Source organism: Dermochelys coriacea, chromosome 1, assembly GCF_009764565.3.
Source record: "Dermochelys coriacea isolate rDerCor1 chromosome 1, rDerCor1.pri.v4, whole genome shotgun sequence".
Taxonomy (NCBI): domain Eukaryota; kingdom Metazoa; phylum Chordata; order Testudines; family Dermochelyidae; genus Dermochelys; species Dermochelys coriacea.
In genome coordinates, this window is record NC_050068.2 from 272,461,921 (window position 1) to 272,489,494 (window position 27,574).

The 27,574-nt window shown below is 38.1% G+C and overlaps 1 protein-coding gene across 1 annotated transcript; it reads left to right on the forward strand.

Annotated features, from left to right (window-relative positions):
* Positions 1-12,491: 12,491 nt before the first annotated feature.
* LUM (lumican) lies at positions 12,492-23,856 on the forward strand. Its single transcript, XM_038388136.2, has 3 exons — positions 12,492-12,796; positions 15,637-16,549; positions 22,777-23,856. The coding sequence occupies exons 2-3, from the start codon at positions 15,655-15,657 to the stop codon at positions 22,929-22,931; spliced, it is 1,050 nt and encodes a 349-aa protein (XP_038244064.1). The 5' UTR covers positions 12,492-12,796; positions 15,637-15,654; the 3' UTR covers positions 22,932-23,856.
* Positions 23,857-27,574: the final 3,718 nt, after the last annotated feature.

The following is a 27,574-nucleotide window of genomic DNA, read 5'->3' on the forward strand; positions in this document are numbered from 1 at the left end:
CTCTGGAGAATGCCAACCGCAGTTTTAGAAGCTGATTTAAAAAGGAACACAAATAGTTTGCTTCATCCGTACAGTATGTTCATTTTAAAAGCCATGGGACAGATTTTGTCCTCCTTCCCTCTCCCCTCTCCGGTGTACTGCTTGAGTACTTTATAAGGCCGTTAATACACTGCAAGAGGGAGCAATCTTGGGGTAAGTGCAGTGTAGGACTGCTTAATGTAGCTCTACACTGGTTCCCCTTATAAGGCCCACTTTTCTGTGTCTGAGAGGTTTCAAAGGGTGGTTCTGGAGGACTTTTGTGTGAGGTTATTCAAAGCTGCCTTGTCATTTCTCTTGTTCAACATGTTTATAAGGCCACTGGGGGACATACTGAGATGATAGGAATGTGGTGCTAGTAATATGTGGATGCCCCTCAGCTTTATGTCTCAGAATTCAGCAAACCCAGATGCCGCACTATTAGCTATTTCTTGTGGCCTAGCCGAGACTAGGACTTGGATGAATGAACCTGAGCTGTCTTAAGTTTATTCAACAGAAGATAGAAGTGACACAAGTGAGCTGGAAGAGGGATTTGGAGGGTATAGCAAAGGCAATTCCTGCCCCCTGTTTATTGAAAGAGTATTGTCACTCTTTAAAAATAATTTTACTAATATATAATACAACAATAGAAATTATACAGTATCATGAATATTAAAAATATAGTATTACAATAACAAAACCAAGGACTCTATACAGACAAGAAAAAGGGACATTGTGACTCTGAAATCCATATTTAGAGCTGCACAAAGCAAAACAAAATACCATTGCAGGTGATCAGATTAAATATTTTAACAAAACTACGAAAAAACCCCTTACTTAGGTCTCAAACCTGCAAACACTTCAGCATGTGCCTAGTCTCACTGATTTCAATTAGACTATTCAGTGTGTGCAAAGTTACTACTGTGCATTTACAGTTGCAGAAACAAACCCACCCATTGTTTTCCTTGTTGAAAACTAAATGCAACTTTTGAAGGGAAAAAAAAACCCTGTATCTTTACTCGGTCATGACTGAAAGCCTGTTGAAATCAATGGGAGTTCTTTCATTGACTTATTGCCTTTGGATCAGGCCAGGGCCAAGGTAGGAGAAGACAGCAGAGACAAAATGTTACCATTTTTGTCATAAAATGGGTGAGATCTTATTTGGATAAGAAAATTGGTCTATGACACTTTTTTTTGTCATTAGAGGTTCGTGGAAATGGCAGAAAGTGTAAATTTTTCTCCTTTTGTACTAATTTGCATGTTTTCAAAGAGTGTGCTTTCACATGTGACAATAAACCAAACTAAATACTAATGCTTTTGTTCAGCTCTTCCTGCATTATTGATTTCCCATTATTAAAATGTCCATCTTATCTTTATATTTCATATTTAGCCGAAATAGATGCTCATTTTCAAATCAAATAAATATATTTTTAAGAGAATTAAAGAAGAAAATTTAGGATTTTGCTACTATTTTGACAAAATTCAACTTTGGACAAGTTGGATTATTGCTTCCATATGGAAAGTTTTAGTGAAACCAATTAGACAAGTGTCTTTCCATGCTCCGTCCTTTAGAAAAGGTTCAAATTCCAGCAAATCCATATAAGCACTGAAAATAGGGACCATATGTGTCTGCTACTAAATGCTAGCATGTATTCTGAAGGCACTTTTAACAGGAAAACAATCAGGAGAACCAATTAAGCTTATTATATAGTGTTCTGTTGATGATCCCTTTTATCTTCTTTTAATTTTAGAGTAAAGCTTTCTTTCAGAGGAACCAAAAGATTAGCCTGGATAAGCTGAATTCCAGAGCATAAAGGAAAAAGATGGGGTTCAAAAATAAGTCAAGTATGAGTCTACATCAAAAGGAAAAAGGGAATCATGTTGAATATTGTTTATGTGTGTAGGGAACTTCAGAGAACTGTCTTGTTTCGGAAGGCTCACTTCTGAAAATATTTAATCACTCAGTCTGTCAGTGCACATCTTTCTAATGTGTAGGGAGAAGTCAGTATGTTGTAATGAGATCTCAAAACATAGAAGTGCCTTTGATATTTCTGCTATCAGAAAGAGTTTCACAGATTCCAAATCTCAAGGCAATTTAACATCATATCATAGCCTCAAAATTAAGCAAAAGTGTCAACCCATTGAGTGTCCTTTCCCTCCAATCCCTCACTGTTCATACTTAAAAAGAAAAGGAGAACTTGTGGCACCTTAGAGACTAACAAATTTATTAGAGCATAAGCTTTCGTGAGCTACAGCTCACTTCATCGGATGCATCCGATGAAGTGAGCTGTAGCTCACGAAAGCTTATGCTCTAATAAATTTGTTAGTCTCTAAGGTGCCACAAGTTCTCCTTTTCTTTTTGCGAATACAGACTAACACGGCTGCTACTCTGAAACCTGTTCATACTTAGAACTTTTAAAATCATGCCAACCATTTTTAATGACTCACATCATTCATATTCGGATGTAAAGTGTATCCTGTACAGTACGCTAAAGGTCATGTGAATTCTCCTTCAGTGGATGTATATACCAGGGAATAAGTTGTAAGGGATTAAATGGGAAGGGCCCTCATTACTTTCTACACACTGACTTCATCTTTTTCAGTAAAAGGAATGTATTACTGGTAAAGACAATATTTTCCACCTGAATTCGCACTGTAGAACTCTGAAGCACAACACTGAGAGGGTAATTTTGTTCAACTTTTAAATTGACTTGTTTTGTTGACACCAAGGACAAATACAATTGCACAACAGGTTTAGATTATTTTATGTCAGCCAATACTTTTGTGGTAAAAATCAAAACATTCAGAGACTGGATTTATAGTTTAGGTGAGATGCAAATATTTTGGAAGCTTTTCTGAAAGTATTCAAACAAGAAAATTGGTATTTTTGTGTTCAGTCACTATCTAAGGATTTAATATGGCATGTCATAAAGTGCCTGAGCACATGATAGCTGGATAAATTGCAAATTATAATATCTCATTTACAATATTCCCAACTGCAAGCATTCAAAAATCACCTCAGGTCCTCCAAAATGAAAAGATTGACTTAAAAATTATGAAGGTTTTGTTTTTTTAATATATTTTGGGTCTTTTTATATTCCTTCTGAGCCTTTAGGCTTCACTTTCCCTACTTTTTTTCTGCAAACATGAGGAATAGAAACTTACTTTAAAAATACAATAAATAAAAGCTGAGATTCTCACATAATCACAGGAATTCCGAAGCTGGTACTTTAAAAAAACACACACCAGATATCATGAGACTCTTGATAAAATTGAGAGAGTTGGCTACACTGGCATTAGTTACATTTTTTTCACAGTTCAATTTTTACAGCCATAAACTAGCATCCTCTTTAATGAGGAAGACATATTACCCACTATTTACAATCTGCTTGTTTAAGGCTCAAGCACTCATCCCAGTAGGCCACTGACTCTGAGACCCTGGCCCTCTATGTTTGATTATGGGCAAATAGGGAGTAAACAGCCCCCAAACTTTCAGACGGGGGGACAACATTATCTTCCTCCTTGCCCCCACGCTGAGCCTAGGCAGCGGAGAGCCAAGGAGGAAAGGGACGGCCAGTTGCAGCTCCAGCAATGCTGCTGTGTGTGCAGTGAGCAGCGGGAGACTCCCCCCTTCTGTGAAGCGGCCGGAAAGATGCGACAAGATAAGACCTTCACTCACTACCTGAAAGGCAGTGGCAGCACCAGACCCAGCCAGCAGGGGGAATCAGAGGGAAAACCCAAGTTTTCTCCTGCTGGTAGCACTCAAAAGTAATGTGTGTGTGATGGGGGGAGGGGAGGAATGAATCTCTTCACCACAGGCCTGGGGCCTGTGGGAGGAGGCAGAGAACACCTGCCCACTCCTCCACCCAATGGAGGGAAAGAAGATATTGCTAAGTGGGGCCAGAGAACCCAGGCACAACGTGTGGTTAGGGTGGGACACAGAGTGCTCTATAAACATGCACAGACTCACACGAGCATGGAGTAAAATTTTCGAAAGCACACACACTTTGCTGGGTAAATATAGGACATGGTGCAAAGCAGGGGCTTTCAGGAGGTGAGGATTGCACTCATCTCTGAAGCCAGCCCTGTTTGTCTCCCCTCCACCAAACTTGGGGTCAAAATGACTCCACTGCCGTGATGTACCCCACCACTACACACACATACACACACACACTGCCTGGCAACATAGCTCCACTGGTGCAGCATAGTCGTACACTCCCCTGGGGCTACCGAGGACCCACCCCAGGATGCTCTTGCGCAGAGGTGGCTCCTTGCAAAAGAGCATAGTTTCTGGTACTATCAACTTTCCTCTGATGTTTGTGCTGTGTTCATGAGAGGGGGCTTCACAAGTGCACACCCCATTCTCACCCTGCCACTCCTTCCCCCTATGCATGACTTCAATCTCGTGGAGAGACTTCTGCCAGTCCCAGGAAGGGGGAGAAACAAAGCTGCAGAGGAGAGGAAGAGCATCTTCTTCTGCACAGGAAACGAACAGCCAGACCCGGAGGAACCCCTTCACCGAGAGACCAAGGGAATTCCAATCTGACCACTGAAGGCAGAAAACAGTGCTATCAGCTATGCTCAGGAATAATAGATCGCCACCATGCCAAAAACTCCTTAGTAAATGCAAAGTGTTAACTGTTATCTCCCAATAAAAACATAAAACAAAATCAGGTTGACAAGCAAAGCAATCTCAAGAATACAAAGACTAGCTGCAGAGTGAGAAAGAACCAATGTGCTCTTGTAAGATATGCATAAGGGATTTTATTACACCAGCACTGGCTAACCAATGTTAGTTGGGTCATCCTGTTAACATTATCAATTAGGCAGTTAAATGATAGTGTTTCGCATTCGTGCTACTTTAGTTTTATCAGCGTTTCTTTGAAAAAACATCATTTTCATTTGAAAATTAGCCCTATGTTAAAATCTGGAATATGACATCTCAGTTCACAGATATTAGATATTGGCTCAACAAATAAATCCAATTCCTTGGTTATTGCTCTAAAAATATAGTCCAGAGCTGGAGGAAAGTCTATTTTATTCATTTGTTTATTTATATCCCATAACTTAAAAACAACAAAAACAGCGTGACTCAAGTTTTACATTGTACTAGTTTATATAACCATGTATTGCTAATTACCCTCATCCTCCCTCCCTGTTTCTCACCACCAATTCTAGTATCTTAGCTTAGATCCTAAGCTTTTTGTGGCAGGGATGGTGTCCTTCTGTATCTTTGAACCACATCTGGCACAAAGGGGCCACATCCTGAGCATGACTTTTTGGAGCTACTGTAATAAATATAATTAATAAGATCAGTGTCTCAATCATTTAAGCAGAAATCCATTGCTCTTGTATTCATTATTCTTTTACTACTTTCTAAAATAAGTAAAATGTGCTTAGTTCTGTTCAGAGATAAAAAATAAAACAGGACAATGTGACAGAGAATGCAGAACAAGCATGAAAATATACTACTGTATGTAGGAGCTCAGTAAATGGAAATGGGTGCAAGAAAAAGACAAATGAAAGTTGTATCACTAGTGTTGTCGAGCTCTGAGTGTTTTGTGTGGGAACAGTGGGTTTCTGACTCATGCCAATTCAGCATAGGGAGTAAGAACAGGTACAATTCAAGTTGATTTCTTTCTTAAACAATTTGTTTAAATGTAAAGTTCCAATAAATAAGGTAGATTAGAGGGCACGTCTACAAAGAAGTTAAATACCCCAGGTTGGCCTGGGTCCGCTGACTCAGGCATGCGGGGCTCGAGCTGCAGGGTTAAAAAATGCTGTATAGATGGTTGGGCTTGGACTAAAGCCTGGGCTCTGGGACCTTCCCACTTTGCAACCACTGTAAAGTCTTGAAAGAAATGCTGTATTATGAGGGTTGGGTGGCAGTTTTCTTTTTCAGGGAGAAAGTTTAGTGCCTGCCTTAATCTCTATAAAAAAATAATCTCTTGAAGTAGAGTTGCTCCCTGACAGCTAAGGACTGATGTTTTGGTTGAGATTCTTGAAAAAAGGTTTTACCTGCATACTATTTGACCACCTCTGTTCAAAGCCTGGTGGATATAGAGCAAAATATAAGTTACACCAAGAAAGTACCCAAACACAGCATCAGTGATTTCTCCTCCAATGGAAAACCAACCTGCAAGCCTCCAAAATCTGCAGCCAGTTGGTAGAGGGGTGAAAATAATATAATACTGCAACTAGAAGGATTTTTCTTGTGAAAACGCTGCTGGTTGCTGTACTGTATAAGGAGCATTTCATGAACCTGTGACAATGTCATCACAGTACAGTCTTTATTTTAGGATTTTCTATGGTCTCCATTACCACAGAATCTAAGAATTATATAGGTAAATTAGATCTACATGATGAGCTCAAAGGTTGGGTTTTCTCAAAGGTCTCTTCTACCTTTTGTAATCCCCACCCAGGTTTTAGGAAGACCTGCTAGATTCCGATGAAGTGAGCTGTAGCTCACGAAAGCTTATGCTCTAATAAATTTGTTAGTCTCTAAGGTGCCACAAGTACTCCTTTTCTTTTTGCGAATACAGACTAACACGGCTGCTACTCTGAAACCTGTAGATTTTATATATATATACTGTGTTTGTGTAACCATCTGGACCTGATCCAATGTACACTGAAGTCATGGGAGTCTTCTCAATGACTTCAATAACATTGGAATGAGGTCCTTGTTTGGAAAGCCACAAGACACATGGTCTTTTTTGGGGAATCTTTGTGGGACTAAAGGAGGAATGATGCGTACCCATCTGCTTCCACCCCTGACCTACCACACCCATCCCAGCTCACCCAATTCTTCCCACCTCGTGTGGATAGCTGTCCTTCAGAGAGGGTGCTGTGAGGCGCATAGGCCGGTGGAGGACAATGCCACAGAAGTGGTTGATTCCCTTTTTCCATGTGGGCAGAGAGATCTGTGTGCAGCTTGTCCCTCCTTGTACAGATGTGAAGGGTGAGTGCAATCTGGGTCTGAGTGTGTTCTCTGGTATACCAGTGCATCTATGGAGTTATTCCTGTAAATCTTGTTATGCAGATCTCAAAGACCTTCAATTGTCCTCTATTCTTCTTGAAGACAAACTCCTATTGAAGACTATGAAATTTTGCTTGAGTAAGTACAGTGTAAAAACAGAGTTAAGATTTTAGGATTTGATCCAAGGAGAGCAGAAAATTGGCCTCTACATTTTAATCTGATCTTTACAAAATCTATTTATAGTTTGTTTTTTATAAAAAGAGAACAAATGTAACATATTTTACTGAGTAGTAATTTTATTTATATTTGTTTTTTTCATATTTTGTCTGGTGCTGTTTCTATGCTATTTCCTTTCAGACACGGAGCTAGACACTCAGCTGACATATTCTGGCATAGCTCCATTGAAGTAACTGGAGCTAAGACAATCTAAACAAAGTGAGGATATGATCCCATATATTTATTGTTGCAGCTGATGATATCAGGAAACAGTTTAGAAGCTTGCCTCTCCTATTGTGCCCACAAACTGTGAGAGCTCTTGTGCCTACCATTATTTGTGGGTTCAATTAATGTCTCCTGGACAATGAAGCACTTGATTGTACTCACACCTCAGGTATTTATCTGTCTACATTAACTGTACCTACAAATAATTACAGACAAAACCTCCTAATCCCTGGTTAAGGCTGCACTGAAAAGTTGATCTTCAATGTGATGCTTCTTGATTTCTTGAAAATAATTTCTCTCTTAAGTTCAGCAGAACTGCAACTGGTGACATTAACCAAGACTAAAACAATTTTCATACTTCTGTTCTGTCCTTAATCACTCTATCAGTTAGCTTAATCACTTCCTTTTTATACCAGTGTATGAGATGCAAAACCAAAAAGAGACCCTTACTTCCAGTAAAGAGATCTCTTGCTGCAGAGGTAAAATATATTAGAAGGAGCTTTCTCCCTATTCAATCACTGTTACAAATACTCCTCTTAGAGAAACAGCACAGAATATCACTGCTGGGTTCTATTTCTGGCTCTGCCAACCTGCTGTGTAACTTTGGGTAAGTCACTTCACCTCTGTGCCTCTTGTGTCCCTGTAACAGAGCAGCATCCACCTCTCAGGAATGCCCCCTTCTGGTCAGGTGTGTTTTCTGTCTTTTCTCGATTTCCTCCACTCATTGTGCCCCTTGTCAACCACTGGGTTTATCAGGCGGGTCTCTGGTGACTCAGCGCTCTGGCCAAGTCACACTGTCCATATGCGAAACAAACAAACCCCTTCCCAGGTACACAATCCAAAATATCCCCAATGTCCTACAGCCCTTCCTGGGTTCAGTCATTTAACAGTCCAACAAGGCCTATCACAATACCCTGGCTTGGTCCGGCAAGTTTGCAAGGTTCCTACTCTGGAACTGATCAGCACCCTGAGGGCTTCTTGCCTCTACTTGAGTCATCAGTGACCCCAGCCTTCCTGCTAAGCCACCCCTCTTGGACTCAGTTTGCTGACCACAACTCCCTGCTGAGTCAGTGCCAGTGCGGCCCTCTCCCTTAGAGTGCAACAATTTTAATTCCCTTCCTTAGGGCATAACCACTTCTCCCAGTGGCTGGTTGGAGAGACCCGTCCCACCCGCTGCTCTGTGTCCCAACCCACAGACCCTTTAAATATAGCAGCACATGCTGCGTTCCTTTACTAATTGCTGCTTTACATTTCCCTGGACCACTTCTCCATAGCCTGTCTTAGTTGAGTCCCCGCAGTCAATCAGAAGCTATTCTCTTGCTCCCCTGGTCTCTGCCAGCAGACTGAACTCACTCCTGCAGCTTCTTTTATATGAGCCTGCTGGGCCTTGATTAGCTGCTCCCTGCAGCCCCTTTCCTGATTGCATAGGATGCAGCCACTGTAGCAGCTTGAAGGATCCTCTCCACTGCCCTTTTCTGGGGCACGGTATGGCAGGGCCGTGAGACCTCCAGCCGGGGACCTCAGGGCGTAGCCCACCCCTTCACAGTCCACATTCACTCTTTGATTCTTTAGCCTGTAATCTCTTTCAGGCAGGAACTTTCTCTTTTTCTGTGCTTATGACACACTTAGCAGAATGAGCCCTGATTTCAATGGAGGCCTCAAGGTGTTGGTGTAATATACATGGATAGCAAAGATCCCACTGATAGATCATTAGACAAAATGGACAGTAAATTATCTCGGGGAAGTTGAAGACTTTCATGTGGGGCCAGTGGTGAGAAGAAGAGCTGGACTCTATGAAATGGATTGTGGTTGTGCACAAGGTTCTACTACTAAAGAATAAGTGAAAGATTTATATTAAATTCTGCATTCAAGGGCAGTTTCCCTTTACACTTGCTTACTGTTGTCTTTACTCCAATCCCCCCCCCACTTCCTAACTACCATAGCTTGTTGTCTGTATCCATCATTTTATCTGTCTAATTTCTATTATAAGACCTTTAGGGAAGGATTCTGTTGTCCTATGTCTGTAAACAATGTTGCACACCAAAAGTAATATAGAAATGAATAATTTTGTCAGCTTATGTGATATAAACTGAAGTTTATTGGTTCACAATCCCATAATTCTACATCTAGCCATGGATCTTAGTTCCTGTATGAAAATTATTTTCAATTTTTTTCCTTTTGCATAGTTCCAGAGTAATATTATACTTGTATATACTGTACACACATATTTATAAAGCCCTTTGTTAAGAACTAATTATAAATTCCCTAATAAAGGATACCTTTTGAGCCTGCTGCTCAACAAAACAAAAAGAAAAGGAGTACTTGTGGCACCTTAGAGACTAACAAATTTATTAGAGCATAAGCTTTCATGAGTGTACTTATATAAGATTATCACAACACAACACAGGTTGCAGGCTGAGATAAGGGCTATTGAAGTGTGAATTTTCCCACTATAAAACACAAACATCTGTGAGAAATCATTTGTGTTGATCCAATAGGAAAAATCAGAATGACAAACAGCCCTGAAATTTTCCAGTTTTCAGGTAAGAGGGTATTCTATTTGCTGCATCTTAGGAGCATGCCAATGGGTGACTCCATATTAGTATCAGTTCTGGTCAATATCTATATAATAAATACAGATTGTTCAATACCCATGACCAAAGAACTTGGAGCATCTTAGAAAAAAGTAACAAAGAACATTAGTTATGGCAAATTAAGGAATGTACCTATATAAATTTGAACATGGGCACAGTTACACACAGCATCCCGCACCATTATATAACAAAAGACATATTTAGGCATACAAAATAAATAGGAAAAAAAGGAATCTTGAACTTTACCATTAAATTGCCTTATATGTAAAGGCCCTGCTTTCTCAGACTTTCAAAACTGTACATAGAGATGGTCAGAAGTTTCAAGCCTACTACCATCACGGACCATAGAGACACAGAAGTCCTTCAGGTAAATAGGTTGTATATCGTTTAAGGCTTTCAGTACTAAGAATCAGACCTCAAATTGCTCTTGAATTGCTCAGTTATAAAGTATGCCTGTTGCAGAGTCAGTATGTACAGACTCAGACAATGGGGAGATCCTACTTTGTCTCCCTTCCGCTGGAAGAAGTAAATGTTACCAACTTCTAAATACTGTCAAGTATGAAGCAACACAAAGCAGTGATTCATTTTTCTTACCCTCAGAAACAAAGAGTCAGACTCCAATAAAAAACATCTTGTGATCTGTTAATAGGGTGTACCACCAGTACTACCATTTTTGTAAATCTCCAAAATGCTATTTCCTTTTTAGGAGAAAGAAAAAAAAGAATTGGATTACCACAAACCCTGTAATGCTCATAATATGCACCCCAATATTTTCCATTTGAATATAAGTGCAGTGTAAATATTGGACAAGCAAAATGACATGATGAAAGCTTTTAGTTGAAAAATAATGAGTGCCTGCAACACCAAGGATCTGGAGCTGAGTTGTTTTTAGTGGAACTGATTCGATATGAGTCAGCATTAACTAATATTTTTAAAATGTTGCAGGGCTTCAGAAAAAAACACTCAATTATTATTGGAGGCTTGAGTTAATGCCATATTTTTCTTCATTCACCATATATCGGCAGCTAAGAAAACCTCATGCCTTTTCAGTCACTTACAGCATGCACTGCAAAAGCCACTGACATTAAGTTGCCTATGCCTGTGACACAGCCAGTGCATTTTAATGGAGATTTCAATTCTCTCTGCTTCGGCAAAAGTAGCACAGCAATCAAATCAAGCAACATTAATGTTACATGGACTTCAATTAAAGTTGCATCTGCATAGCAAAACACAGAAAATCGGCCCCCATATTTAATTCAAGATGAGTGAAAAATGCATAGTCAATCCACATATTTTATGTAGTAATGCAAAAATTTCCATTGCCCTTGTATGTAGAGCTCCACACTTCCCAGACCCTGTTTTGCGACCTGATACGGGTAGCTTCCCTACTCCCCTGTATGGGCATGTAGACCAGTTTTGGACTTAACACCAAGTACAACACATGAATGGCAGATTAAAATTCTGAACAAAATCATTTATCCTTTACAAGTGATACATTTATTCTTCTGGAATAAAATTCGAGTATATTTATTGCTTCATCTCTGTTCAGCATGAAACCTTCTATCACAGAATCTTTCAAGATGCCTTGTCTATACTATCCATAGACACATTTGGTTTTTTTCCCTCCCTCATACAACTCTTTGAAAAAGGTTTGCATCCCATAAACACATCAAGACACTCACAATTTAGGTGTCTGTGAGTTTTCTTATGGAAATATTAAGACCCAGAATGAACAGTTATGGTTCTGCCAATGATTTTCTTTATTATATTATGTTTTGGGATTGTCCAACTAAAACTAACATTCTCATCCAAGCTTTAGGATGCATTCTTGAATGATATCCATGAAATAAGAAACAGAACGCATAGCTGAGTGGTTCCAGATTCTGAAGAGTAGAAGAGTGTTTTGAAAACTAAAAAGAAACAAATGTCTAAAGTGAGTTTACAACTGCTGAAAAGTCTTTGTGGGACATTTTTATTATGAAACATACATGTATTAGATCAATTGGATCACCAAAGGAAACTCCTAAACCTAGTAAATTACTGTCTGTATAAGGGGGGAAAAACACTGGAGTCAATATTCACTTAAAATGTGTTGGAGAAAGATTTATAGTGTAGCACTCTAGCAAAACTCCTAATGTATTTTCATCTTTGATTCTTCTCCTCGGTTAAAATGTTTATTACATTATTATGGAAATAATGTGATAGAAAGAAAACAAGACATAAATGAGTGAATGACTTGTCTTAAGATATATAAAACTACATTGAGGTTTGAATGTTATTTGTTAGATCATGCCTAGTGCTATAAAATAAACTGGGAAACAGGAAAGGTCTGTGTGTAATTTGTATTTTATTTAAAGCATTTTTTCTTCTAGAATAATAAAATTCCTTGTGTAAGGCTGTGGTTCGTAGTCTGAACTTTCTCAGGTTTGTGAAACACTTATCTTTTCCCTATTCCATAAGGACTGCAGATGGGTTGTCCTTGTACAGTATACAGTATCCACCTGCACTTCATTAGAGAGCAGCATTTGTACATGCCACACCACAAGATCATCATGATGACATAGCAGCTTCAGAGAACAGCGTGACTAGGGTTTTTTTGGTTTGGGGTTTTTTTTCGGGGTTGTTTTTTGTTTTGTTTTTTTTAGCTCTTGTATCACAGAGGATCTGGCAACCAGTTACCTCCTGACACTGTTTACAGCATATATTGGTTGATTCAGTCCTTTATTGCATCTGCTCTGGGAATTAAAGAAAGCAGCTTCAAGGCAGTAAGGTAAGTGCTGTTGCATGTTTTAACTATAATGCTCAGCTATTTAAATGTAGCTCTAATGGGGACAAGAAAAATGTCAGAACAAGTTTGCCAATTTGTGAATTTAACACAAATCAGCAGTTTTGGTGTATTTAATTTCAGAGTTTGCTTACAATAACCTTGTGTTGCATGCATTAGTGGTGAACTTTTTGTACAATATTTGGGAAGGAAAACTTCACACACAGTAAAAGGAAAATTTAAAAATAACATTCATTTCAATTAGCCCTCCAGCGGTCTGTTAGTAACAACGCCTTATCAGTCCTCTTAATGTGTTAAATTATTATTATACTATTTAAACAGGAGGATGCAGAATAGAAACATTTAAATCATTAGTTTGGCTGTTGATGAAAGGTAAAATGCTAGATAGTTTGAAATTTTAATTAAGTTGTCATTTAAATTGTTGAATACCCAATTAAATATTTTAATTTCCTTTTATACACCATCGCTAGGAGAGTGACACTGATATTGCTGAATCATGATATTTTTAATATTGAAGATATTTAATTGTTTTCATGAAAATTAAACAATATAATTAATGTAGTCAATTTTCAAAATATTTTAAAGAGTTTTTGTAACTGTCTCTATTCTACTCTGATGAGGTTTTTTTGAAGTTTTTGGAGATGCAATTTATCATTGCCTGCATTTGCTGTGCAGCTTCCCTGCTGTGGGCTCAGGTATTTTACAGTGAAACTTGTAAAATAAAAAACAATAATTTGTTCAGAAAATGTTTCCAGCACAAGACTAGCATATTTGAACACACTCTGACCTAATAATTCACAATCATATGATCCAGGGTAACATTCTGAGTATATATAATGATCACATTTTTGACAGATACTTTTTTAGATCCACTTATTAAGAATCTGGCAACAAGCAAGATAATTGTTCTACATAATATTTACTTTATTGTGGAAGCCATATGTGTGTGTGTATATACACATGCACGTGCACGCATACACACATGCTCACTATATAATATTTTATACAGATATACACACACATTCATATGAATCATATGCCACCCATTTTTAACATTTAGTTGATGACATTAATCCATATAAATTTAGTTTAAATCTTGACATTATTTCTAGTGTTTTGCATTATATTGAATATTGCATGTTCTTTTTAGCAAATGTTCTATATATGAAATTAAGGAGAAAAAACAACTAAGAACAATTAAAAGTACAAATTAAAACCAGAAAAGCAATGAAATATACAGTTAAAGCAGATTATTCATTCTCCTATATTAATAGGCCTTTACTTTTGCCAAAAACAATGCAAACATGTCAGAAAATATTACTGTAAGGCCAAAGAGTGCCAGTCCAAATTGTTGGCAATAGCTCTGACTTTCCATGCGTGTAGGAAAATAGTAAGACCTCCCATCTTGAATGGGTTTACACAGGGGGGATCAGCCAAATTTTCAGCTGATGTAAATCAGTGAAGTTCCACTGACTTCAGTGAAACTGTGCCTGTTTACACTGGCTGGGGACCTGTGCTATATTTTGCATTTGATTAGTATGTTCTCAGACAATAGTGGCTAACAGACAAATAAAAACATACTTGTAATTCACATTTGAAAATCTCCCCAAATGGCATGTCTACCCTACTGTATCTAATTAGGTAATATTGATTGTATAAGTGCCTAATTAAAGATATTTAATAAATCTCCTCCATCAAAAGCTTAGCATACTAAGGCAGAGCAGAGAAACTTAAATTTGTTGATCGGAGACACCAAAACACCACCTTAAAAACTCTCACATTCTATTGGAGGGTAGATTAACAGGAGCTGCTTGGAGATATCTTAATTCAAGGATTATTTGCCCACAAGAATATAACATTGCTTTTAGGGAGCCAACAAAATCAAGGAAACAAACTTAAGGCATACGTGCTGTTAATTAAATTGAAAGCACCACAGGAGTTCTCAATTGTTTGTGTAGCTCTGAGCACATTGTCACCAGATAAATAATAAAAATAACAATAACAACTCATTTTATTCTGCTGGAGTTTTCCATGGATCTTAGATCCATGTCTGATGCTACTATACATACCAAGTTGCATATGGATATTTTCTGAAATTACTTGGAAACAAGAGGACAATTTAAGGTTTAATTTGAATTTGAATGGTTTTTTATTGCTTTTCATCACATTCTGAACTGTAGTTAAAACACACTGGCCAGGTCTTCAGGTGGTGTTACTGAGCCTAGTTTTGCTCACTTCAGTGGTGCTATACTAATTTACACCAGATATGGGTCTGATCCACTGTGTGAATTGGTAGTGGGATTGTATGTGTAGATACATGCTTATCTAAATATTTTAAAACACTAGCCAGTTAAAAGAGACCACTCTTAGTAAGCAGTTTCCTGTCTCAAGACCCCATCCCAAGTGCACTGGGAACAATTTTGCTTCACCTGGATTAGAAGACCACCTGTGTTAAGCAAGTAGATTACTGGCCCCTTGAATGGTTGCTTAAAACAAGTTTTACTGTGTACAATATTCATTTTTATCTAAGTGTGAAAAATGGGAATCTGCAAGGTCATTTACATTAGTACATGACCAATTTATTCAGTGTATAGATAGATAGATTTTCAGTGCCAGCTGTTCTCTAGGCCTTCCAAATATGGTGTGGATTTGTATATAAATTTCCTATTCACAAACCTAATTGGCACTTTTATAAAATTAACTTTAATTCACTCAATCTTTCTTTTCAGTTTTTGTGCATAATTTTATATTGTAAAATCAAAAGTAATATGAAGGAAAACAAATACAAAATTATAACTGTTTCCCCCCCCTCCCCAACCATATAGGGACAAGACATTTCAAAGATGCATCTAAGCTCTCTACCTTTCTTACTGGTATTGATCAGTGGCATTTTCTGCCAATACAACTATGATGTGGGATATTTTCCAGACCCAGATTATTCTTATGTTCATTCAATGATGGGGCCATCTACAGCGGTCTGTGCCCCAGAATGTAATTGTCCTGAAACCTATCCATCTGCAATGTATTGTGATGACCTCAAATTGAAAAGCATCCCATTTGTACCTTCTGGAATAAAATACCTTTATCTCCGAAACAATATGATTGAGGGCATTGAAGAAAATGCATTTGATAATGTAACAGACCTGGAGTGGCTGATCTTAGATCACAACCATTTGGAAAATTCAAAAATTAAGGGAAAAGTCTTCTCCAAACTAAAGAGTTTAAAGAAATTGCATATCAATTTTAACAATTTGACTGAAGCTGTTGGACCACTTGCCAATACCATGGATGACCTGCAACTTAGTCACAACAAGATCACAAAAGTCAGCGCCAATGCACTGGAAGGGCTGGTGAACCTGACTGTCCTTCACTTACAGAATAACCAGCTGAAAACAGACTCTGTTTCTGGGGCTATGAAAGGCCTGAAGTCACTTTTATATCTTGACTTGAGCTTCAATCAACTTACAAAGCTACCAAAAGGACTGCCACATGCTTTACTCATGCTGTATTTTAACAACAACCAGATCACCAACATTCCTGATGAGTACTTCCAAGGTTTTAAGGACCTGCAATATTTACATCTGTCTCACAATCGGTTGACAGATAGTGGAATACCAGGCAATGTTTTCAACATCTCCTCCCTCGTTGAGTTGGATCTCTCCTTTAACATGCTGAAGAGCATCCCAACAGTCAGTGAGAACCTAGAAAACTTCTACCTCCAAGTCAACCAAATTAACAGTGAGTAACGTTTGCATATTTTAATGTAATGAATAATACAATTAATGCCGCTCCCTGCCTAGGCCACAGGAGGTCCATTGATAGTGACACTTCTATCAAAGCTGGGCATGTTCTCTCCCCATGTTTACCAGCTTTTACTGGTCTAGGTAAAAGAGAGAAAGCCATAACAATAACAAAAAGGTTTCTCCTCTTTGATTATTTCCCCCCCTTCAATCTCCTCCATCTTATTTTATATATAGAGAGAGCCTACAGCAGTCGCTCTGAGCAGTTTATATCTATATAAAATAAGATGGAGGAAATTATAGATATATTCTTTATCAGTTTATATAGATATATTCTTTATCAGTTTTGTATTTTTCCATTTTGAAACCCAAATTATTTTGGGGGGGATCTGGGGAGGGGTAGGTTAACCTTGTTTTGAACTGAGCTGAAATTACATAGAAATACATAGAAATTAATGTATCATGCCAACAGTCATTTTAAGCACTGAAAGAAGGGGTCAGATGGGGAAGGGGGGAAGGTGGTGATACTCTCCTGTGGACAACTTACAAAATAGATTCCGTCCATTTGAGTCACCAAAATGGATACCACTCATATTGGATTGTGCTCCCTGGGCTTCAGTGTGTTCCTAGAGCTTGGATCCCCTCACTGGGGTTCAGTATGTCCTCAGACTCTGCTTAGTTTCTTGGGCTTGGCTCTTTCTTAATTGGGGGGTGGGTGGGGGAAAAATGACTAATGGAACTCATCCAAATACCATCCTCTTGTGACACCAAAATGAAATCTCACTCACAGTAAATTCTGGAGATCTGTGATTTTCTCTCTCCTTTTTATGTGAAATAGTTAACAAATGTTGGCATTTAAATTGTCATTGAGTATCTGAGTTAACACCTCATTGAGTTTACACTGCTCAGAGCGATTGCTGTAGGCTCTCTTCAGTTTCATGTAGACATCTCTGTGTATAATTTTCATAATCAGATCTCCATTGTGCATTGACTATGAATTACTAATTAAAACATTAAGGCCAACATTTTCAGAGATTTGCATTTGTAGTTGAAAATCCAATCCCTAAATCCAAGCAGGATCAGCTTTCAGATGTGTTAAGCACCTGTAGTTCTCAATCCATGAAGCCTGACCTAGAGCTGAAAGTGTTCAGTTCTTCAGAAAGTTGGGCCTACAGTGTTTAAGCATCCAAGTCAAAGGGGCCTGATTTTCAGGAATACTGAGCACTCACAGCTCCCACTGAAGACAATGAGAGTTGTGTATTCACCTTGATAACTTGGGCCTTTCAGAGCCAGCTTCCCTTCCACCCTGCAGCCCATGATACAGGTAGATAGTGTAAGAGAGCCTTGCACTGGCTACTGATGATCCTAAGTATTAGATAGAAAAAACAATATTTGAAAACTGATGGACTACATTTCAAACTACACTTATGTTTTTAAAAAATGTCACTTATATTGAGACCCAACATAAAACTATTTATGTTAAGGCACTCTTTCTTGTGTCCTCCATTTTCTGAGTCATATTTAGCAATAAGACAATGTTTGTATTCAATGTTGCTTTGTCTCAGAGTTTATCTGTTCCATGCAATTGGCCCTAGCCCTTTTGTGAAACCGTAATACTGGATGTGACAGAGTAAAAATAATATTAATGATATGTAACAACTAAACAATGCTTTTTACCTTCTAAACGCTGAATAATAATTTCCACTAAATGATTGTGATTTGATACCAAGATTAGACATGGCAAGAGAGCTGCTAGAGAGAGAGTGTGTGTGTGAGAGAGAATCATTTTGAATGCAAATTCTTGCTACGTTACCAGAAAGAAAACAAAACATTTCTCAACATTAGTGTCTTCAGGCCTTTCTTAGGTCACTTTGCACTGGCAACCACATAAAATTGTCTGAAAGCATATCAGAATTTCCCTGGTATGAGGGAATCCTAAACTGGTATCAAAATAGAGTAGCCTGTTAAGAGCTGATGTGGACATATATAGACACACAGCAATTCTGCAACATAGACAGCTTTACACTAGCTAATCTTGTCCCCACCCCACCGCATGGAACATGCTGTGGCCATCTGTAGGCCAGGAGTGAGGCATTCTGAGATGACGATTGAGTGCAATGAATTCCACTGATCCCAGAACAATGGAAAAAACCCTACGTGGCCATTTTAGCTGGTGTAAATTAATAGCTAGGGCTCCCACCTAACATAGGATCATTGGAGGCTTATAGGCACTTTTGTCCCCTCCGGTTCTTAAACTCAGTGCAATTGAGGATTAAGCCTCCTTAGTATAAATATCCTATATTTAGCAAGGTTGCTCCAGTGTGGATTTTCCTGTTTAACCTGGTCACAGTTTGTACCCAGTCTTTGCTATGCCATCAGGTTTTTGAGTTAGTCACTGGAGCTGCAGTTTGGGTAGAAAAAACCTGGGAGCATTTCACATTTCTTTGTGTTAAAGCTGTGGACCAGGAGCCTGATGGAAGTCAACAGGAGCCTTTCCTTTGACCTCAGTGAGGACTGGTTTGGGCCCCAATTTTCAAAGTGACTTCAGTCTTATCCCAATACTGCGTACACCATTTTGTATGCAGTCATTCACACATGCAAATAATACAGTGTGAATGTACATATGATACAGTTTACAAGCACACTTGGGGTTTGAATATGCAATCAGATAGTTAAATATCTATGCACTAATACATGCAAATCTTATATTACAACCAAGTGGCAGTTTTTGTGTTCACAAATTATAACATTGAAAATTCTATGTTCAAATTTAAATGCCCCATTTTTTAAAATTTGACCCTTAAAATCATTGACTGCCATTAATTTTGCTTCCCTAAACAAGAAAAAATGAAAAGGTTAGCCTTTAAATTCTAGTATGTGTTTAGCTGTTAAGTTTACAAACTACAGCCAAATTGTCTGCAGTTTAGGAGACCTAATCATTAGAATATATTGTAGAAATTTTAGACTAAGTGAAGGAATAAGAACTCTTGGGCAGTTTTGTGTAATCTACTAATAGGTGCAAATTCAGTAACCAGGCAAGGTTCTGGACAGATGCAGGGAGGAATCCTCTCCCACAAGCCATGAAATGACCTTGGATTGCTCCCTGTCTGGAATAGATTGAGGGTCCTTTCCTGGTCCCTGACTCCTTTTGGGTAGGAAGTGGGGCAGACTCCCTGCATAACATAACATATCCAATCCCTTCCGTGCACAGTAAACGGCACTGATTCTACTGCCAAAGATTCCTTCTTAGCTATGGAGGAAGTGGCTGGATTTGCCCCATGGTTTCGATTACCCTGACATGTATTTAACTGCAGTCACAACGGTATGAAAGATCAATGTGATACCTACTGTTTCCATAGTTTATTTAGTGTCAAATTTAGTAACAATCTACATAGACCCAATCCTACAAGCATCACTCATGCAAATGATTGTTACTTATGCAAATAGGCCTATTGACATCAGTCAGTAGCTCATATCTGGAAGAATATCAGAATCAGCCTGTAGAATCATAGAAGTGTAGGACTGGTAGGGACCTCAATAGGGCAGTCCAGTCCCCTGCACTCAAGGCAGGACTAAGTAATAACTGGACCAATCCTGACAGGTGTCTAACTTGTTCTTAAAAACCTCCAATGACAGAGATTCTATAGTATCCCTAGGAAATCTAGTACTTAACTATCCTGACGGTTAAGAAGTTTTATTTTTCCTAATGTCCAGCCTAAACCTTCCTTGCTGCAATTTAAGCCCATTGCTGCTTGTCCTATCCTCAGAGGTTAAGGACAACAATTTTTGACCATCCTCCTTGTAAGAATCTCTTATGTATTTGAAAAATGTTATGTTACCACCTCAGACTTTTTCTCTCCAGACTAAACAAACCCATTTTTTTCCAATCTCTCCTCACAGGTCATGTTTTTTAGACCTTTAATAATTTTTGCTGCTCTCCTCTGGATCTTCTATAATTTTTCCAGATCTTTTCTGAAATGTGGTGCTCAGAACTGGACACAATACTCCAGTTGAGGCCTCATCAACATTTGATCCTATTTACTTCAGATTATTTCTCCAGTTTCTCCATTTTAATCCTACTCTCCAAAGCAATTGCAACCCCTCCAGCTTGGTATCATCCACAAACTTTATAAGTATACTCTCAATGCCATTATCTATATCATTGATGAAGATATTGAACAGAACCAGATCCAGAACCGATCCCTGCTGGACCCATTTAATATGCCCTTCAAGCTTAATCATGAATCATTGATAACTACTCTCCAACCAGTTATACACCCACTTTATACTAGCTCTATCTAGGTTATATTTTCTAGTTTGTTTATGAGAAAGTCATGTGAGACAGTATCAAAAGCCCTACTAAAGTCAAGATCTGCCACATCTACCACTTATCCCCATATCCACAAGGCTTGTTACCCAGTCAAAGAAAGATGAATGGTTGGTTTAATATTATTTGCTCTTGACAAATTCATGTTGACTGTTACTTATCTTCTAGGTGTTGACAAATTGATTGTTTGATTATTTGCTCCATTATCTTTTCAAGTACTGAAGTTAAGCTGACTGATCTGTAATTCCCTGGGTTGTCCTTATTTCCCTTTTTATAGATGGGCACTATATTTGCCCTCTTCCAGGCCTCTGCAATCTGTTCCATCTGCCATGAGTATTCAAAGATAATCGCTAATGTCTCAGATATCTCCTCAGTCAGCTCCTTGTATATTCTAGGATGCATTTCATCAGGCCCTGGTGACTTGAAGACATCTAACTTGTCTAAGTAATTTTTAACTTGTTCTTTCCATATTTTAGCCTAAGATGCTACCTCATTTTCACTGGCATTCACTATGTTAGACGTCCAATTGCTACTAACCTTTTCAGTAAAAACTGGAAGGAAAAAAAAGGCAATTAGCACTTCCACCATTTCCATATTTTCTGTTATTGTTTTTACCTTCTCATTGAATAATGGGCCCACCCTGTCCTTGGTCTTCCTCTTGCTTCTAATGTATTTGTAGAATGCTTTCTTCTTACCTTTTATGTCTCATTTTGTGGTTGGCCTTTCTAATTATGTCCCTACATACTTGAGTTGTTTTCTGATATTCATCCTTCATAATTTGACCTACTTTCCACTTTTTTTCACTATAGTTTATATATTACTTTACACTCCAATATGGGGCACCTTTAGCCACATAAGAATATCCATTATCACTCCCCCTTCAAAGAGAAGGCTGTACAATATATAACAATAGGGAAATTGCCAGTGGCAGATTAAGGCAGAATGAAATAGAACTGCTGGGGTAGGTCCCACTTTCTTTAGTAAACTCTAATTTCCTAAAAAAAACAAACCAACCTTTTTATTCTGTGAATCCTACAATTTTATGTCTCCATTCCTTAGAAATGACCTAAGCTTCCATGTTTTGAAGAGACTCCTAAATCATGTACGTGCAGTACTCAGATGTTAGTTCATACAGGCTATATTTTGCCAATGACAATGGAAGATTTTAATGAGCATCCAAATGGGGATATCACCTACCATATTTTTCAGATCTCTTTCTGTCTTCTTTAATATTGCTTCAGGAAAAAGTTGTTTCTTTTTTATCTACAGGGTGCAGCAATTTTCCTAGGTGACTTAAGGGAGGGCAGCATTAGTCAGCCTGAAATAAGGGTTAGAGTGGAATTTTCAAAAGAAATGAATTTCACTTTGAGATATAATAAACAAAAAATAAGATACTTAAAAGATAATCCCTAACACAAAGGCCCATTGGCCTGCATCAATCTGGCAGCATACCCCTAGTCTGTTTTCACCAGCACATTTCTGTCTCTCTTCATATGTATGCCATGTAGCATTTGCTCTACACCTCTCTCACAATTTATTCAGTACAACCATGCCTTCCTCCCAACACACCTGCCAACTGGGTGCTGAGCTCTTTTGAAAATCTGGCCAAATGGGAGCTGGACTCTTTTTAAAATCTGGTACCAATTGTAGGTGCTGAATACTTGAGAAATCTATCTCTGAGCTCCTTTGAAAATCCAGCAACTAAGTGCAAGCTCCTCATCTAATGTAAATCCATGGAGCTCCACTAAAGTCATGGGAGCTATCACTTTACTCCAGCTAAATATATAGCCCATTATGTACAAGGCCACAGATACTTCCTGGCATTAGTCATAGTTTCAGATTATCGTGTCAAGTAAACTATTATTATGATTAATTATCATCATTATTTTGTGTTTCAGAGTTCCCACTGAGCAGCTTTTGTAAGGTTGTTGGATCACTAGCCTATTCCAAGATCAATCATTTGCGTTTGGATGGAAATAATCTCACTCAAGCTGACCTCCCATCGGAAATGTACAACTGTCTTCGTGTAGCTACTGATATCTCACTGCAGTGAGGTGCCTCTGATTTCCTTATAAGGGCCATAACTATACTGCAGATTTACACCAACATAACTCTTTAAAATTAGGATGTCTTAACCAAAGTCAATTTGCATATTATCTATTCTGTTTGTTAATATTTAGCATGAACCTGGTGATCCTAACAAAACATGTTTGTGCATAGTTTTACAAGTAATTTCAGTTGTTTGTTTTAGGAAACAAAAAGGGACCCTATTCAGCCCCCTTCCCCTCCCCACCACCAAGTCTGGCTTCCAAGTTGGAGGAATATGATCATGATGTAGAAATCTGTGTGCATTCACACACAAGCCCACAAACATTGGTGTATGCATTTTTGCTCAGGTTCTCATGGAAGTCAGGTGTGTTTTTGGTAGAGTGCTGAATGGTAATTTAGGGCTGAACTGTGTATGTACAATATTCACCCTGGTCAACATTAATATTCTAAATTATTCACGCCTTTGATATATTTTTAGAAATTGCAAAAGAATAGCATAACACAATTTAGCAATATAAATATGATCAAATTTGTATGAAAATACATTTTCAGAGCCCATTTCAATATTAATGAGACATGAAAGATTATGAAGAAACAAGAACATTTTTCAGGATTTTAAAAATTGTTTGTTGTTGTTTTTATCATACTTACCTATATACTTTCATGGAGAGGTTGTTGTCTGCTACCAGTAGAATTGTTATTTCACAGTAAATCATATATACAAGTATTTTTATTCAATTACTTGCATGCTACGTTTAACCAGACTGTAGAAAATAAAATATAGCAAATAGCTCTGTTGTGTCCATATCATTGTCAAATATGCTGCAGTCTTTTATAAACTTGAAAAGGAAGTTCAGGTTAAAATGAAAAATTCTAAGGTATTATATTTTGCTGAATTTATTGTAAGGTTAAATAAACTGTTTTCTGTACTTTGTAGTTTCAAAATGTTTTCAAACATATCATCTAATTATATCCACTAGCACTTGTGTTTACCATTTTGTCCAGGCCTTGTGCACTGAGAACTGCAAGGTGAAGCATCTCTGCTATAATGAACTGTTAAGTAATAATTTGAAATTTATTTATGAATTTTGTGAACATGAAAATGAAATGTATCAGATGTCCCAGGCAGTAAGTGTAAGGCAGTGTTTATCCCTTTTGATGCAAAGAAACTAGTGCATGCTACATGGGAATGGGAAGTCAAAGAACTGTGTGTCTTGGAACACACACTAAAATAGACTTGGCATTAAATAAAAGCCATTATGATAGCTTGCTTGTAAACAAGTACTGTCCCATGGATACTATCTGCCTTTTGACTCCTTGATTATAAAAACCTTAAATAAGAACTATCCTAATTTTTATGGTAGAATCATTCACTCCACGACCACCACCACCCAAAGAGATATCCCTTGAGTACTGCCAAACCTAAACTTCAAAACCATGCAACAGGTACTCAAAATCAAGAATTATGAAATAATGTTTTTTTTCTATTTGCCTTCTTTTTTAGAGCCTTTGATGTTTGTGATGTCAAGCTTTTCTCCACAACACTGAGGGCTAGAAACTTACTTAAAAAAAATTAAAGTTGTATTTCTCATGTAATCACAGGACTCCAGCAGCTGGGACTTTACAAAAACACCAAATATTGCAGGACACACAATAAAATTTTGAGAGTTGACAACATAGCCCCTTTGTGTAGGATTTGAATTGGTGTATATTATTGTTTTGATGCCTCCTGTGTTGGCTGATAACTTAAACTATTTCTGCTATACTTTTGTGATGACCACCATCTTGATTGACACAGGGATCTCCATGGCTAAAAGCATGAAGCTTTACAGCTTAAGTTAAATGACAATTTCCTGAAGGTCACAGATGTAAGACTCATAACCTCTGTGGACTGGGTACTGAGAAGGACCTGTAACATACACTGAACAGTGGGTTATCCTGGCTCTTTCTCCCATTATTATTTTCCATATTTCATTAGTTATCTACCACTGTGACTGTCTGGCATCAAACAATATCACCCCTCCGTCAAACAAAAACAATATAGCACTGATGAATCCCCACAACCACTGGGGAATAGCCTCCTTTCCTCCTTTGAAATGAGAAATGGACAACCACCATCATAGCAGAGAAGGTGGCTGTGGACAGCAGGTACTCACCATACTGTTTACTCCCAACGCTTCATAGAGCACAGTCCTGCAGATCTCCAGCACAAAGTTTCCCATGGGGCCCCAAGGGGTGAGGTTGATGATGCAGAACCAGTAATCACCTCTCACTCAGAAGATCTGCCACAATCAGGGTTCCTGCACTAGTGAAAGAAAAAGGAACTATCAGCCTCCTTGTTTTCACATCTGGTCCTGATTTTCATATAGTGAGGAGCCAAGGTCCATGTGCATTTTTGTGCCTCCTTTTGCATATGCAAATAGATCTAAATACCCATTTTGCACATGTAACTGCCCAATTTGCACGCATGATGCAAAAGCAGACAAATAGAAATTTGTTCTGACCCTGGACTTCATTTTACAAAAACTAGGCCTTCCATATAAGTCAATAATTTCCAGATATTGAGCTAAAATGTCTGTGTTTGGGAACATTTAATAGCTGATGAAAACCTTAGAAAACTTGTCACTTGAGCTTGGCCTATCCACTCTGGCTGGATGATGGGTTTGTTGACCTTGAGGATGCAAGACAGACCTTCATGCTATTTCTGAATGCTGACCCACGGTACATACCTCCCTGTCCCCACCTTACCTGCTGTGATGTGTGTATATATGTGACTGAATAAAATATATAATAGATGTATGTGTGGCTGTTTGTATGTTGCTTACTATTTCTGTCCCTGTCTTCTCTTCACCAGTCAAAATTGCCAACGATGTTTGCTATCACATTTTAAGGTGGAATTTCATGTGTGTGAATTTGTACAATCAAGACATTTTGATTTGATGTGGATTTTGAGAGCTGATATGCCAAAAATGTGGGCACTCAATTTCATGAAGAGCAACATTAGAAGGGTTCAGGAAATACACAAAATTAACTGGTGAAAAGTTGCATATGGAATTTCAGGAACTGATTTTCATCAGTTTTATACAGGCTTTCACAGCGGGAAATGTGATTGACCATCAAACTATAGTTTAAAAGAAATGTATTTCTTAATATAAAATATATTTTCATATAGAACTAGATTTACCTTATAGACACTACCCAGTAAGAGGATATGTGGAGCCATGACAAACCCAAGGGCACATTGGGAGCAGAAAGCTTTCATGCTCTCCACCAATTTTATCTTCCCCTATGCAGCTGGCAGCCACAGCACAAAGATAGTCCCTAAATCAATGATCTTACAATCAAATATAAGATGAGAGACAAGAGGTGGATACCTGAAACAGGCAGGAGACCACAAGGTAATGGCAGGTTTGGTAATGTGCAGAGCTTCAGTGATGCACAATGAAGGGGAATATAATTCATTAAAAATTAAACTGTTTCAATTGAAATGTGGTTGTTTAAGGAATACTTCTATTGATATTAGTTGTTAAAACCTGTTTTTACAGAAGCTCAATTTTGGATGTAAATTGGCATGTGTCTATTAGGTTGTGATTTTTGGAGGAAGGGAGGAAGGAGGGGTTCAATTCCCACTGATTTTCAAATGCCAGCATTTACCGCTAAACTTCTTCTAAAAAGAAATATGACTATATGTGGAATCTACCTCTAGCGTGCACAGGTTCTGTTTAAGTTCTCAGTGGAAAGCTTACAGTTCCTAAATAAATTGCTTCCTCCCCATCATAATAAAGTGTTTATAAGGCAAAAGATGTACTGGGCAGTCCATATCTGAATAAAACTCAATTTCTCTCTGGAACTTGTTACATAAAGGCTTGATATTAAGGCCAAGCCACATCATCAGAATTGGCAGTTCTCCTTTCTGTCCTGGTTTTGTTGGAGGTAGGACTGAATAGAACATAAGGCCAGGCTGTCACATAGGCTCTCTCTCTATCCAATAGATTTTCCTATTTAAGGAGCCATAAGTGTAGCAAACTGGCCTGTGATACTTACTGTAAAAGATCAGCAGTTATCACACAACTGGTACACAGTAGCTTTCTCTAGCTTTCCAGATACTTGTCGATTAGGAAGAATTACCCACAGTTGTTTTAAAGATAAAGAATGTTATCAGCATCCACTGCCATTCTTCCCAGTAGTAGCAGTCAAGACTGAAATAACATTTCCATTACCAACTTGTATATTCAGTGCATTGTAATAGCTCCATAGACAAATGTTGGCAAGCCTGGCCTCAGTCCAGAAATTCATTTTCTATATATATAGACCTATATAAATATTTTCAGTCATTGAAAATGGATCACATTTAAAGATACACATATTTTTGATCAATTTGCACTTTTTTGATGCTCCCTTTAAGAGGGCAGCATTAAGAGAATGGAATCATTTCAATGAGGCAAAGCTCCAAATGAACAGCTTGTTTCTACTTCTGTTTAATAAAACCGATTCCCTTTGGCGTTAAGGACAGATACTCTTGTTATTTATATTATATAGGAATAAAGACACAGTACAGGCCAGATTTATCCAGTCCATGCACAGCAGGTGCAAAGTAAGGAAAAAGGTTTAGTGGGACAATAGGAGTACCCAGAGCTAGCACCAACT